Source organism: Aphelocoma coerulescens, unplaced genomic scaffold (genome assembly GCF_041296385.1).
Source record: "Aphelocoma coerulescens isolate FSJ_1873_10779 unplaced genomic scaffold, UR_Acoe_1.0 HiC_scaffold_77, whole genome shotgun sequence".
Classification (NCBI taxonomy): Eukaryota; Metazoa; Chordata; class Aves; order Passeriformes; family Corvidae; genus Aphelocoma; species Aphelocoma coerulescens.
In genome coordinates, this window is record NW_027184063.1 from 1,113,450 (window position 1) to 1,128,905 (window position 15,456).

General features: G+C 54.7%; 2 protein-coding genes and 1 pseudogene across 2 annotated transcripts in view; 1 reads left to right on the forward strand and 2 right to left on the reverse strand.

The window, feature by feature from the left end:
* The window catches only part of LOC138102495 (zinc finger protein 208-like), a 322,764-nt pseudogene that overhangs the window by 42,465 nt on the left and 264,843 nt on the right, over positions 1-15,456 (forward strand).
* Positions 2,711-15,456, reverse strand: part of LOC138102463 (zinc finger protein 252-like) — a 30,709-nt gene continuing 17,963 nt past the window's right edge. Inside the window, exon 7 of the mRNA XM_069000168.1 lies at positions 2,711-3,467. Coding sequence (XP_068856269.1) covers positions 2,711-3,467 — 757 coding nt within the window. The remainder of the gene's footprint in view (positions 3,468-15,456) is intronic.
* LOC138102502 (olfactory receptor 14C36-like) lies at positions 9,671-10,941 on the reverse strand. The gene has a single exon (XM_069000200.1). It carries the CDS (start codon positions 10,661-10,663, stop codon positions 9,671-9,673), a length of 993 nt encoding a protein of 330 aa, XP_068856301.1. The 5' UTR covers positions 10,664-10,941.

A 15,456-nucleotide genomic window follows, 5' to 3' on the forward strand; every position in this document is an offset into this window, starting at 1 on the left:
GCGGGCAAATGGATTTGGCTTTGTGTTTCTTTCTCTGGACAGGGGCAATTGTTGTTGGTTTAGGCTCCCCATCTGCTTTAGCTGCAGCTGGAGTGATTGGGGTGTCTGCTGCCTTATTCTCCTGCCCCTCTGGCTGTATCTTCTGCCCTACAGAATCCAGCAGCCTGCGGTTAGCGTTAGACAGGACCCAGCACATGGCAATGAGCTTTTCCTTTTCATCAGTGATGTTATTGCAGTTTTCCTTCAGATACTTCCCCACCTCAGCTGGATTCTGAATTTGTTCAGGGGGGAGGTTCCAGGCTCCTGGGTCAGAAAAGTGCTTCAGGGTCAGGCCTATGTCCTCCCATACCCCACAGCACTTAGGATTTTCTGCAACTGGGGCAGGTGTCTGGGCAACCCCTCTGGAAATCTCAGCCCTTATTTTAGACAAGCTGGAGACCACATAGAGAAACCCTGCTAGATAACATAACAAGAAGGTGGCATCTTTGACATCCAGAGGAAACGGGACACTTTCAAAATGTGACGTGCCAGATCTGAAGGGGAAGAAGGAGATGAAGGGCTGGGAATTATCATCCCCTGCTTTTCCCCTAACAAACTGGGTGTAATTGCTAATACATTCCAAAAGGAAGCTACCAAGGCCAGAATGGGAAAACAACATGACATACACCTTCTCCATGGCTTCCATTACTTCAGCCAAACTTCGATGAATCACTGCCACCAGGCATATAAAAATGGCAGTGCTGATTCTTATTCCTGACTTCTAAAAGTGTAAGCCAGGGACCCGACTGCCCATAGCTGTGGACATGTACTTATGGCTAGCTTCCACAGAAAAATTTTTAAATCAAACAGCATGGTCTTACTGCTGTACCTCAATACAAAAGTGATTCAAACCAAAATGGTTTTGATTTTTTTCCCCCAATTCCACGTGCCCCTTAAGTTGGGTGCCAAATTTATGTCTTGGTTTTGGAGGCAAGACTTCAGGAGGAAACACTCTGGAATGAGTGTCTCCTCCAAAGGGAAAAGGGCCTCCCGTTTTCCTCCACCAGTAAGACAAGTGGGTCACAAGAACTGAAAGTGTGAAAAAACCCCAAACTCTTTATTAACACCAAACAAAGCAGGGTAGAACAGGAGAAAAACCACAAAATAAAACAAATTCCCAGAGAAGGAAAAGACACACGGGCTTGGACCAGCCGGGGCCACCCCGTGGGCCCACCAGGGCCAACTCGCAGGCTCCGTGGACCAGAGGGAAGGGAGGCAGTGAGGCAAAGGGGAGGGAAGGGAAAAAGAACAAGAAAACCAAACAGAGCCTTTTTCCAGCTAGCTGGAACGCCAAAAAACCCAAGGAGCCGCACAACGCTCCCGACGCACTCCCTCCAAGGCCCTGTTGAGACCCCAGAGCCCCTGAGCCATTGAACCGACCCTCACCCGGGTACCGTGGCTCTGGCCCCACCCCCGGGTCCATCCTAAAGACACAGCATCCTTGGGCATTGAGTGGAGGGTTAAGGAATAAAGCAGCCTCTTAACATCACCCCAGGACAGTGTTCCAGTAGCGGGCCTGTTTCTCCCCATACAGCGTGTCCCCCACGCAGTGCCCCACGTTGCTGTCCAAGTGCAGGAGCTGCTCCAGGTTGTAGCTGAACCTCACCATGAACCTCACTTGTTTGGTACCATTAATGAAGCAATACTCAAATTTTACCACGTGCTGGAAGAGCTCTGTGTATGCAGGACACAGGTCAGGGGGTGCCCCCCCAGCAGCCCCCAACACCCCACAGCAAGCCAAGAGCTCAGGGGCCCACCCCAGATCCCCACTCCACAACCCCTTGCTCCACGGCTGCCATGGGACCTTCCTTCCCACAGTCCCACCCTCATTTCCACCCTTTTTCTCTTTTCTCCCCTCCTTTCCCATCAATTCCCAGCTGCCAACCCCTGCCCCCATCAGTTTGGGGGTCCCAAACCCCACTTTTGCCCCTTTGCCAACCCTTTTCACACAATCCTCCCAATCCCCACCCCCCTCCTGCCCAGTTTTGGGATCCCACCCTTCCATTCCCCAATTTCTAAGCTTTCACACGCCTCTCCCATCATCCCCCAGTCCTCAGCCCCCTTCCCATTCTTGCTTTAGGGGGTCCCACTCCTTGGCTCACCTCAGAGCTCCATGCCTGTGGCCAGGGGGGCTCCCAGCACCACCAGTGCCACCAGTATGGCCCCAGCTGCCCCATCCCCAGCTCTGGGCAGGTGATGAAACCTCCCCTCTCCCTTAATTCTGCTCCCGAGGGGCACTGGGGTTGAGGGGGGCCCAGGTGGGGAGGTCTGGGTGCGGCAGATCTGCCTGGCACCTGGGCAGTCATCAGCGAGAAAAGCTCAGAGTGGCTAAAAATTGTTTAGTGACTTCTTTGGTTGGCTGAGGAAAGGCCCAGGAGCTGAGATAAGGACCCGGAGAGCTCCTGCCCCGACCACCAGCACGGAGAACCAGACCCAGTCTGGGGACAGGGATTGCATTTCTTAGCAATGAAATCAGAGCATGAGAATGTGAAGTGAAATAAATCTCTCAAACATCCTCCCCCCACAATAGGGATCATCTGGAACAGGGGTCACCAGGTCTCTGCCCAACGGGGGTCACTCTGCATCACCCGACATGGATCCTCTGCTGCGAGATGAAGTTGGAGCAGTGCACAAAGCTCTTCCTGCACTCGGGGCACTCACAGGGCTTCCCTTACTGGTGGCTCCGTTGGTGTCTGGTCAAGTGAGAGCTCCTGGAGAAGCACTTCCCACACTCGGGACACTCGTAGGGCCTCTCCCCGCTGTGGATCCTCTGGTGGCGGAGGAGACTGGAGTTGTTGCTGAAGCTCTTCCCACACTCAGAACACTCGTAGGGCCTCTCCCCAGTGTGGATCTGCTGGTGGCAGCTAAGACTATAGCTATGGCTGAAGCTCTTCCCACACTCGGGACACTCGTAGGGCCTCTCCGCAATGTGGATCCTCTGGTGGCAGCTAAGACTATGTCTCTGCCTGAAGCTCTTCCCACACTCAGGACACTCGTAGGGCCTCTCGCCGGTGTGGATGCGTTTGTGCCTGATGAGGTGGGAGTTGCGCTTGAAGCCCTTCCCGCAGTCGGGGCAGCGGAAGGGCCTCTCATCTGTGTGAATCTGCTGGTGCAGGAGGAGACTGGAGCTGGTCTTAAATGTCTTCCCACATTCGCCACACTCGTAGGGCCTCTCGCCAGTGTGGATCTTCTGGTGGTGAATCAGGCTGGAGCTCTGTCTGAAGCTCTTCCCACATTCCCCACACACATAGGGACGTTCCCCAGTATGAATCAACCGGTGTTGGATCAGGTTGGAGCTCTGTCTGAAGCTCTGCCCACATTCCCCACACACATAGGGCCGTTCCCCAGTATGGATCAACTGGTGGTGGATCAGGTCGGTGCTCTGGCTGAAGCTTTTCGCACATTCTAAGCACTTGTAGCGTTTCTCCCTAGCGTGACGCTGCTCATGGACCACCAAGTCTGAATGCCGGCCACCTTCCCGGCACAGGGTGGGTCTTTCCTCCTCACAACTCCCTGGGCTGCGTTTGCAGCCCCTCCTCCTGCGGGATCTCCGGTGGTTTTCCTCCCTGTTGGATTCCTGCACTGTGGAGCTGCTCAAAATGGCCTCTTCCACCAGGTGTTGCCGTGGGGATTTGTCCTCCCTGGGCTCCATCCTCAGCTCCTCATCTGGGGGAGGAAGGACAAGGAGAGGATGGGATTTGACTCCGTGCCACAGGGAAGGGGAAGGAGATCCCCCCAGTCCGTCCCCGGCAGGACGGCGTCGGCAGCGGGGTTGTCCTGCAGCCGGGGGCGATGCTGGGCTGGGAGATGGAGCAGGAGAGAGGGAAAAGGGGCAGGGACTTCCTCCTCACCTGCCTGGGTGTCCCGGGGCATCTTCCTCTTTCTCACAGCCTCCGCCTCCATCTGGCCAAGGTTTGGGAGTGGGAAATCCTGGTTTGGAGGGAAAAACAAGATGTGAGAGTGTTGGCTTAGGGGTTGCTCCTGCCCATGTCCTTCTCTAGAAGTCACCGGGCGTATCATGACTGTAAAATCCTCTCAAACACTGTGCTGGATTGAACTGGCATGAGAAATGAACCCCACTGATCTGCCCCAAGAGAGATGAAGGTGGGAGTTACAATTCACCAAAGAGATGACAAGAAATACCATGATACAGCTGTAACCCACAAAGGCTGAGTATAACCAGGCACCCTGGGACAAGAGCAGAACGGTGGTGGTTAGTTCCTGTGCTGAGCACCACCTGGTCCCGCTGCATGCAAAGCAAAAGGAAAGAAAACAAAACCTGTTGGTCGCAGTGGTAGACACACTGTCCTGTCCAAGTGATGGGTGCAGTCTTGTCAACAGCGGTGGTCACAGTCCTGTTGGAGTTCTGCTCCTGCCCTGGATCTGCTGAGTGTTGCCAGAAGGCCTCAAACCCAGATTTTATATGCTCAGGTTCAGGTGGGAATGCTCAGCCCCTCCTGCAGGGTGGGCAGTTTCACAATGGAATGATGTCATCCTGGGAGTCATGGGATATTTTGGGAGCCTTGATGGTCTCAGTCCTTGCAGCTGCCCATTGTGCTGGGGCCATTCAGTCCATGATGGCCCATCAGCAGAGGTGAGCCCTCAGGCTGGGTGGGACTGTGCTGCTGCTGCTACCCCGGAGGGAGTTATCCCAGCTGAGTCATTGGTGTGCAGAAAAAGAAACACTGCCCTGCCTCCCAGGGTTTGCCTCTCCTTCCTTATCTCATTTAACAGCCAGCTCCTCATAGCCTGAGGGGTTGGGGGTGCACTGGGCAGCTCCTGCAAAGGACCCATCATGAACAGCTCATCAGAAATGAGATAAGGGGAGTGGAATGCACAGTTTGGTCTCACCCACAGAGGGCTAAAGTGGCACCCTGCTCCTGTCAGCAGCACAGGCTGGCAGGGAGATGGCATTGTAAGGTCTTGCTCCACTTGGCTTTCAGCCCACTAACCCATGGGCATGGTCCCTTCCCACCCCAATCCTTCTGGGCTTCTGGCAGGGACTCGCTTGCCTTTCCTTCCTCCCTCTGCTTCCAGCTGGGAATGTGCTGGGAAATGTCCAGCAAAGCAGCCTTTGCTGTCTGCTCTGGGAGCCCACCCAGCTGCTGCACCTTGTCCCCTGGCCCTGCACAGCTCCCGTGGGAGGCACGGCAGGACCAGCACCCTGCGAGCCTCGGGAATGCCCCTCTGGCATCCACGGCACACCCTCCAGGCATCTGGAATTCCAGTTCCCAGCAAGGAGAAGATGTTCCTGCCCTTGAAGGCAAAGCTCTCAGGAAGGAGCCAAAAGCCAAGTGCAGCAAGATCTTCCAGTGACATTTCGCTGCCAGCCTTCATCACCTCATCCATGGTTGTTTTAGCTGGTGGATTGGGAACAAAATCAGGGGAGGGCCTTTGGTGGGAGCTGCCCTGGCTGCAGAGAGACACTGAGAGACAAACAGAGCAGGCAAAGAAAGGCAGAAGAGGAAGGAGAACACAAATACAATCAGATGAGAAGGTGGCACTCTGGAAACCAGACCAGAACTGACTGAAAATGAATGTGACAGAAAGAAATAATTTGGAATTGTGATTTCCTATCAAAATACAATTTCCTGCCTTTCTCACAAACCTCCTCCTGCTGTCATTCAGCAGGGCGTTCACAAAGTGCTCTGCTCGGAGTGGATGTTCCAGGCTGCAGACACAAGGAAACCTGGAATGGGCTTCTTCCTGCTCCTGGGGAGTTTGACATCCTCAGCCGAGGAGATGAGGAGGCAGCAGAAGAAAAGGGCAGCTGGGGTTCACCCTTCCACAGGAATAAGAGGGGGAAAGTGTCTCGTCCTCTCTGTCTCTGCTCCCCCAGGGATATTAAGGCTGATCCCAGACCCCCAAGGGTCACATTCAGGGCTGCCTTCCTGGAATGCTCGTGTGGAATGGAGGGGCAGCGTGGCAGCACCCGGATCTTGGACCACCCAGCTGCCCCCCAAGTTTAGTTTCTCTGTCCCTCTCCTACCTGGGGAGTCCCGGGGGGGTCTCCAAGCCTCTCTTGTCTGGGAATGATTCGGGGCAGTGGGGATGGTCTCTGTCCCTCTCACCCCACTCAGTGCCTGGTGAGGGTCTCTGTCCTTCTCCCCTTGGGATTTTTGGGAGGTGCTTGTGTGGGTTTGGGGGTGTCTGTGTTGCTCTCACCACGATGGTGCTTGGGCTGGGTCACCCCAGGGGTGAGAAGGACAGAGACTCCCCCGGCCTCCCCGGGTATGAGAAGGTTGGAGAGCCCCTGAGCACACTCAGCAGTGTGAGGGACACAGAGCCCTTGGTCCCCAGTCCCGCACAAGCATTCCCTGGGGCGAGAGGGATGGAGATGCCTGAGCATCCCCAACGGTGAAAGGGACAGGGACACTGCCTTGGGAATGCCCTGGAGTGAGAGGGACAGGGACAACCCCACCAAGCCCCTCCCCAGCATCCCCCAGGGAGAGAGGCACAGAGACCCCTTGAGCATCCCCTGGGCACCGGACAAAATAAACTTGGCAGAAATCAAACTTAACTCTACCTAAAATGCTTGGAGGAATGTTTGCTCTTCCCACAAGTCACTTGTGATGAAAACGCAAACAAACCCCAACCATGAATGAACCGACAGCACAAGCAGTTATGGTGGCAATTCAAAGGTCCAGCGGTTCCCGCACAGTTCCAGCTCAGCTGCTGGCAGGTTCCTGTCAAAGAAAAGTGAAAGTTCGGCCCAATACAGATGATTTAAAGGAAGGATAAACTCTGTGTAGCTGTCGCAGAGGTGACAGGGATGAAGAGAAAAATGATTCTCTCATTTGGCAAAGGCCCCCAGCCTGTGAAAGAGAAGAGGGGGAAGAGCAAGGGAGTGACAGGGACAGAGACCTCCCCTGGGGAGGGGCGAGTGTGACACTGTCCCCTGTGTGTGTGGCCTTCCCGGGGTGGGGGTTTCACACCTGAGCCAGTCTGGGTAAGGGGGGTGGTGTTCACTCCCCCTGGGCAGGGGTTACCCCACACCCCCAAACTCTCCTCCTGCCCCCTTGGTTGGGGGATGGGGGTGCAAACCTGGCCTCAGCAAATGGGTCTGGGGGCTGGGGCCTCCCCCAGCCAGGGCTGATTTTCAGGACAGCTCTGACCTTGGCTTTCTGGTGGATTCATTCTCCTCCCTCAGCCTTGTTTCCTTCTCCCTAGACCTGAGATCCCTGGCTAAGAGTCCCCCTTTCCCTGATCTCAAGGTTCCTTAGCTCAACTTGCAGCTCAAAGTTCCCCTCAGGAGGCACATTCAGGGACAGGGGGGCTTGGGTGGTGGCAGCTCCTTTATACAGTTCTGCCATAATGGGCAAAAAGCCCTTCCTGACAAAGTTTCATGGCTAGCTGGGTTGGGCGTGGAGGAGACCACAGTCCACAGAGGGCTTACACAGGTTTACACAGACTCCCCTGCCACTGAGGGGGACAAGGAGGTTTCAGGTCTGTGGTGCTACCTCTGGCCAGAGGCACTGAACACCCATCCTCCCTTACACAAACTGGCCCAGCTGGGAAACCTCCAACACTGGAAAGGCCATATCCACGGGATATTCACATGAGAGGCAGCTGAGGGGGTGTCATAATCCATCAAAGACCTCCCAAAGTGCTCCCAAAACTTATTCCTGAGGCCTTTCTCCACAGGACTGCACATGATGCAAAGTGATGCAGCAGACCCAGAGTCTGCTGCAAGAGACAGTGTCCAAGTGCCCTCCCCCAGGGGAGGTACCTGGGCATTCCCACCTGCCCTGAGCATATATTAATCCATTGGACTCTGAGCTTTTAGGGGGACTCTAACCACCAAAAAGACCAGCTGGAGAGGATCACTGGGATCCAAGTGGGATCCGTGGAGTGGTGTATTTTCTTTCATCTGTCTCTCTCACTCTCTGCCCCCCAACCTCTTTTCTATCTCTTTCTCTTCTCTCTCTCTCTCATATTTGCTATTAAATAAAGCCCATACTATTGACTTTGGTCTTGGTCTTGTTTGCACCTTAATTTGGGCAGAGGCATTTCTAATTCCTTTCAAGATTGGACTGTGACATCCTGCTGTGCTGAGAGTTTACACTTAGTTCCATGAGATATCTCTGTGTGACAATGTTCTCCTGGGTTCCAAGAGGCCCCACTGTGTCACAATAGAGCCTTGGTTCCATGAGATTCCATTGCCCCCAATGGTTTCCTGGGTTCCAAGAGGCCCCACTGTGTCACAGCGGCCCCTTGCTTCCACAAGCCATGCCACGGTCCCAGTTGCACCTGGCTTCCATGAGGCGCTGCTGTGTTCACAATTGACACTTGGTTCCATGAGATTTCACTGCATCACAATGTTCTCCTTAGTTTCAGGAGAGGCTGATGTGTTGACAATTGACCCTTGGTTCCTTGAGATTCCATTGCATCACAGAAGTCTCCTTGGTTCCATGAGGCCCTCCTCTGCCACTAGGGAGCCGTAGTTCCATGTTTTTCCATTGTGTGTCAATGGCTTCCAGTGCTCTGTGAGGCCACAACATCAAACAGTGGACATTTGCTTCCATCGGTTTCCACGATGTTCCAACGGTCTCCTGGTTTCCATGCAGCCCCTCTTTGGAATAACTGAGACTTGCTTCCCGGAGGTTCTATTGCGTCACAATGGTCTCCTGGCTTCATTGAGGCCCCACTGTCTTTACAATGGACACTTGGTTCCCCAAGATTCCATGACGTCACTGTGCTCTCCTTTGATTCATCAGGCTGTGCTGTGTCACCATGGACACTTGCTTCCTCAAAGGCTGGAGATATCCCAGTGGCACTGGCTGGCCCTCAGGCCCTGCTTTGTCCCAATGGCGCCTTGGTTGCATGAGAATCCATTGCCCCACACTGGTCTCCTGGGTGCCACGGGGCCTTTCTGTGTCACAGTGGACCCTTGATTGCACCAGCCTTGGCAATGTCCCAGTGGAATCTGGGTTCCATGAGACCCTGCCATGTCACAATTGACCACTGGTTCCATGAGACTCCATTGTGACCCTGTGCTCTCCTAGGTCCCATGATGCCTTGCTGTGCCACAATGGCTCCTTCATACTACTAGGCCTGGCAATGTTTCTGTGGCCATTGTGTTCCATGAGGCCTCACTCTATAACAACTGGCCCTTGATTCCATGAGATTCCATTGCATCACAAAGATGTTCTGGGTTCCATGAAGCCCCACTGTGTCACAATGGACACTGGGTTCCCTGAGTGGTGGCACTGTTTCCACACCACCTCTGTCTGAAGAGGCCCCACTTTGTCACAATTGACTCTGGGTTCCATGGGCTGGGAAGAGCAGAGGTGGGAAGAGGCTGGGCCATTGTCCCTGGCTGGGCTGCTGTGCTGGGAGTCTCTTCCCTCCAGCTGTGCCCACAGGCACTGCCCCTGCAGAGCCAGAGAAGGGCTGAAGAACAAACCTTGGACACACAAGTCAGGGCAGACACTCCTTTTGATTCAAATGCACAGGGAAGAAGCCTCCTGAAAGTCTTTGTGTTTCCAAAGAAAGGCAGACGTTCATGTAGAAATGCTAAGAGCAGTACTACAGGATTTTATAAAAAACAGCATAACACTAGAAAAAGAAGAAAAAAAGGCACCAATGAAAAAATGGACAAATAGGAAAAAAACCCTGAGATCATAAAGAGTCACATTCTGAAGGTTCTGGAGCAGAAGAGAGAGAGTTTATTGACAGATACAGTCATCATTTTCCTCAGGGCATCCTTGAGCTCCTGGTTCCTCAGGCTGTAGATGAGGGGGTTCAGGGCTGGAGGCACCACCGAGTTCAGAACTGACACCACCACATCCAGGGATGGGGACGAGATGGAGGGGGGCTTCAGGTGAGCAAATGTGCCAGTGCTGATAAACAGAGAGACCATGGCCAGGTGAGGGAGGCACGTGCAAAAGGCTTTGTGGCAGCCCTGCTCAGAGGGGATCCTCAGCATGGCCCTGAAGATCTGCACATAGGAGAAAAGGATGAACACAAAACAACCCAAAAAAGGAGAAGTACTAAAAGCAAGAAGCCCAAATTCCCTCAGGTATGTGTCTGAGCAGGAGAGCCTGAGGATGTGTGGGATTTCACAGAAGAACTGGCCCAGGGCATTGTCCTGGCACAGGGGCAGAGGAAATGTATTGGCCGTGTGCAGCAGAGCAGTGAGAAAGCCACTGGCCCAGGCAGCTGCTGCCATGTGGGCACAAGCTCTGCTGCCCAGGAGGGTCCCGTAGTGCAGGGCTTTGCAGATGGACACGTAGCGGTCATAGCACATGACGGTGAGGAGGAAATCCTGTGTTCCAAGAAAGAAGACAATCAGAAACACCTGAGCAGCACATCCTGTGTAGGAGATGTGCCTGGTGCCCCAGAGGGAATTGTGCATGGCTTTGGGGACAGTGGTGCAGATGGAGCCCAGGTCGGTGAGGGCCAGGCTGAGCAGGAAGAAGAACATGGGGCTGTGCAGGTGCTGGCCGCAGGCTCCGGCGCTGATGATGAGGCCGTTGGCCAGGAGGGCAGCCAGGGAGATGCCCAGGAAGAGGCAGAAGTGCAGGAGCTGCAGCTGCCACGTGTCTGCCAAAGGCAGCAGGAGGAAGTGGCTGATGGAGCTGCTGTTGGACATTGCTGTGTCTGGCCATGGGCACCTGTTCATGGAGAAAGGACAGTGACAAGTCAGGACAGGCTGCTTGGAGCCAAACCTGTGCCATTCCCTGCAGACTGTCCCGCTGGGACTGCCCCACCCTTGTTCCTGCTCTGGGAAAACCTTCCCCCAGTTGCCTGCCTGAGCTCCACTTGTGCTGTCTGAGTGTGCCAGGAGCAGCCAGGCCTGTGCGTGGGGGCTGTCGAGGAGCCATCCCTGCCCCGCTGCCCTGGGTTTGTGGCCGTGTGGCAGAGGGACAAGGCTGGAGAGTCAGGATTTGTCAGTGCACTCCCTCCTAGAAAGGCTTGGTAGCAGTTTTACTCTCAGTTCCACAGGACAGGGATGGCAGGAGTGAGTTTTAGGAAAGGTTTTCCTACCCACACATCATTCCTGCTTCTCTGAGGTCAGAAATCCCCAGCATTTCTGCTGCACTCCACCTTTGCCACTGAGAGAGGTGAGAGGCAAAGGATTCCCTGTGGCTCAGGGCAAGCTGAGGGGCTGCATGGGCTTGTTCCCAACTGCCCTGGGCTTGCCCCTTTGGCTGCAGTCAGAGCACAATCACACTCCTGGCTCACCCTGGCATAAACCAGACCCTGCCCAGAGCACAGGGATCCCTGAATGTCTCACCCTCTCTAAAGGTCTCTGAGCAAGGTCTCAGCACCCCCTTCTGCCAGGGACACTCACGCTGCCCTTGGCAAACCCAGCAGCATTTCCTCAGCTGTGGCATCTCTGCACTTCCCCGGGGGACATTCAGGGCACTCCGAGAGGCTCTGGCACAGATTTGCACCCAGGAGGGCAGCTCAGAGCTTGGAAGGACACAGTGAGGGGAGCTCTGGGTGTACCCATGATGGTATCTCCGGGAGGGAGGCTCAGCTCATTCCCCTTTCCCATGGACTGCTTTGCCCACAGCCCCACAGGGCACAGGGAAGTTTGGACATCCCATTCCCATGGACAGCCTTGTCTGGCAGGAATCCCAAGTGCAGAGCCTGACAGCTGCTGCAGATCCCAGCGCCCCCCTGGGAGCACCAGATCGCAGTGACAATGTCAGAGGAGTAATAATAATAACTATAACAAGGACAATAGCAGAGACTCAGAATGTTCTGTCATTCTGGGATTCCAACTCCTGTTCTGCTTCTCTCATCCCGCAACCTTCCCATCCTGCTCCAAGCAGGAAATCCAAACAGGCTCAGGAACGCTCCTGATCTTGACAGCAATCCCTGGCTTACCTTCTTTTGGGAAGTGTCTCCAGAGCTGTGCCCAGGCTGGTCTGGAGCTGGGAGCAGCCCTGCCCCAGCCAGCAGCTCTCAGCAGCAGCACCTGCCCTGCTCAGGGTCACTCCTTCCCCCCACAGCTCCTACCCCAGCACTGGCAGCAGCTCCCCGGGCCGGCTGAGAGCTGCCCCTGGCAGGCAGCAGAGTCCCTGTCCCAGCACAGCGCCCTGGGCTGCAGGAACCTGCTCTGCAGGACAGCCCTGGGCACCCCTGGCTGCAGCCCCGGCTGCTCAGCCCTGCAGCAGAGCCTGGCAACAGGAGCTGCCTTGTGCTGGGCCTCGGGGGCTGCAGCACGGAAACCCAGCCCTGCCCTAGGGCCACATCCCCCAGACTGCAGCAACTCTGGGAGTGCTCTGCAAAGCTCTGAAAAGCTGTGGGATGGGCCAGCTTCAGGAGATGCCTCCAGGTGCTGCAGCTTCTCTTCCCACAGCCAGACGATGACTGTTTCAAACTCTCTGAGGATTTCTGCTCTGGTGAGCCCTCAGTGAGCTCTGCTCTGTGCTCCCAGCCCCGGCTGAGTTGAAGCCCTATGTGCCTCTGTGCTGTGCCCGGGCTGGCTACAGGCAGTGCCCCAGCCCAGGAGCTGCTCCTGGCCAGAGCTGTCTCTCTGCAGCGCTGCCGCTTGCCAAGTGCTGCCTGTGTGCCAGGAGCCCGGCCCAGCTCAGCAGCACAGATACAGCACAAGGACTGTAATGACCCTCTCAGGGCTTGGTGCTGAGGCCCTGAACATCAGTCCCTGACAGGGACTGGCAGAAACCTCTCAAGAATTCTGAGTCAGATTCAAACTCCAAAGTTCTTGACACTGTTAATGGGTCTCAGTGAGGGACACGAGTGAGAAAGTGTCCCCAGGCTGCAGTTAGAGCAGAGAACTGGAGGCAGGGAGGACAGGTGGGGACAAAGAGAAGCCAAGTCTTGGTACCCTGGGGCACAGCAGCATCTGGGCCACCAAGGGCTGTGAGGAGACACCTTGTCCTGAGGCACCGGGGCCTCCTGGGCACAGCCCCAGCAAGGCTGGGCACTGTCAGCCCCTTGTCCTGCCCTCAGCATCCCCCCCACATCCCAGTGGCCTCAGGGATCTGCTGGAAGGAGTCCCTGGGGAGCCTTGGTCAGGAATGGCCCTGGGGGGCTCCTGAATGCTCCCAGGGATTGCAGGTTTTCCAAAGGACTTTGGCTTTGGCTTTTGCCTTGGAATGTCTGAGAGCTTTGTGCAATCAAGGCCCCCAATTATCTGCTTTAATTAGTCCCTGGAGAGCCTTTGTCAGTAACAACACTCAGTGGGGCTCATTATTGCTTCAGGTTATTGGAGAATGGTTAGAGGAGCACGGACATGGCTCATTGATAGAATGATTGGATCAATAATCCAACTGTACAAGTAAAAAGGCCTGTGTGAGAAAAATTCTACATGAGACAAATCCCTGTGTGAGAAACCAACCTGGGAACCAGAAGGGAGTTTTTGAGAGGTGCAGCTGTGCTGATAAGATGGACTATCCCTAAGAAGGGAGGAAGATCTTTGATCTCTCAAGACAAAACATAAACAATAAGAAGCTTGCCAAATGTAGTCTTTTTATCTAACCCAATTATGTAGAGGTCAGAATGTGCTTTTATAAGTTTCAACTAATTAAAGAACTGATAAGCTTGTATTCAATACTCTATATAAGTGCCTTTGTATTGCTAATAAATGGAGCTTGCATATATCAATCGTATCGGTTGCCTGCAATGTCTCTCCTCACCTAAGTCGTCGATTCATTTTGCAACATCAGGGTGCTTCTGTTTGGTAAGTACTTGGTGCTTCCCTATTGATACCAACTCTAGGAGAGGTTTGTGCAATCAAGGCCCCCAATTATCTGCTTTAATTAGTCCTTGGAGAGCCTTTGTCAGTACCAACACTCAGTGGGGCTCATTGATGCTTCAGGGTGCTTCTGTTTTGTAAGTACTTGGTGCTTCCCTTTTGATACCAACACTATGAGAGGTTTGTGCAATCTCCTCTCAGGCCCTGAGGTTCCAGGGCTCAGCATCAAATGCACCACGGGGCTCATTAGGATCAAGCAAGTCCTGACAAACCGCGGCTCGGCCTTGATTTCCCTCTGCTCGAGTGCAGTTCATTAGGAAAGTTTCCTTCTGCAGTTGTGGAGAAATATTTCAAAGAGCTTCCAATAAATACGTATTCTTGTTTTAAGGGGTGTATTTCATTGCTGTTCTCTTTAGAGAAGAGGTGATTGCAGCATTCTGTGATTGCTATTGGTGCAGGGTCTCTCCTCAGGAGGTCTGGCCTGGTCACAGAAGCTGTGCCTTGAGGTCTGACCCAGTATGGACAGCGCTGCTCCACATCCCCAAGCCCATGCTGTCTCTCCTCACTCACCTGGGACCTGCTTTGCTTGGAGAACTGGCTGCACTCAGCCAAGGAGGGGTTTTCTTCTTTTTTTTTAAAGAATCTGAAATTCCTAAGTTTCCCCACTGAAAACAGGCACCCTCCTCAAAGTGTGCCAAGCCCAAGGTGCCACCAGGACCACTCCAGGCATGGCCTGGGTCAGCTGTGAGGGTGGATTATCATCCCAACCTGCACTGGGCCATTGCAAGGGACTGTGGTCATGGACACTGACCAATGCTGTGGCCATGGACACTGACCCCCACTGCAGGGGTTGGATGCCATGGCAACCCTCAGCAGTTCCAATTCCCTTGGAAACCCTGCCAGGACCCATTTCTGCACTCAGGGTCCGTGGCCACTTGCCCGCAGACCTGTGGCTGCCCTCGGCTGCCATGGCAGCCCTCAGGACAGAGCGGTGCCGGGGCTGGTGCCAGCTACAATTGCACTGACACTCGCTGATGCCCTCAGGTGCCACAGCAGCGGCCACAGGGACCCGTTCCTCACTTTGGTGCCACGGACACCAACGCTTGGCCCCGCTGCCATGGGGATTGGCACGGTCACCTGCACTCAGGGCCCGTGGCCGGGCACTGCTGCCATGGACACGGGCACGGAGCCCTGGGCCACAGTCGGCTGCCGTGGCCACCAGCCCAAGGTCCTGTGGCCAGGGCCCGGGGCATGGAAAGGAGCCCGTGGATCCGTGGTGATGGTGGATGGCCACATGGTGCTGCTGTGGGCTGAGGCAGAGAGAATTTCCTTGCCAGGCCTTTCTGTGGGGCTGTGTTTGGCTCTGTGCTGAGCACAGCGTTGCTCACACGGAGATGGTTTTGTTCTTGCTGAGCCTGCACAGAGCCAAGGCCTTTCCTGCCCCTCGTCCGGCCGTGCTGGGGAGGGGCTGGGGGTGTGGGGGAGCTTGGGAGGGGTCACAGCCAGGACCGGTGACCCCAAGTGACCTCAGGGATATCCCAGACCACAGGACATCATGGCCAACGTATAAGTGGGGGGAACAAGGAGGAAGGGGGGACATTTGGAGTGAGGGTTTGTGTTTTCCCAGGTAACTCTTAGGCAGGATGGGGTCCTGTTTTGCCAGTGGGCAGGGTCAGCACCAAAGACACAGACACCAACTAATGGAATTGTGTAATTTATATAATGCAAAACTGCAATGAATTACA

Coding starts and splice junctions, on each gene's coding strand:
- LOC138102502 (XM_069000200.1), bottom strand. CDS start 10,663: ATGAACAGGTGCCCATGGCCAGACACAGCAATGTCCAACAGCAGCTCC.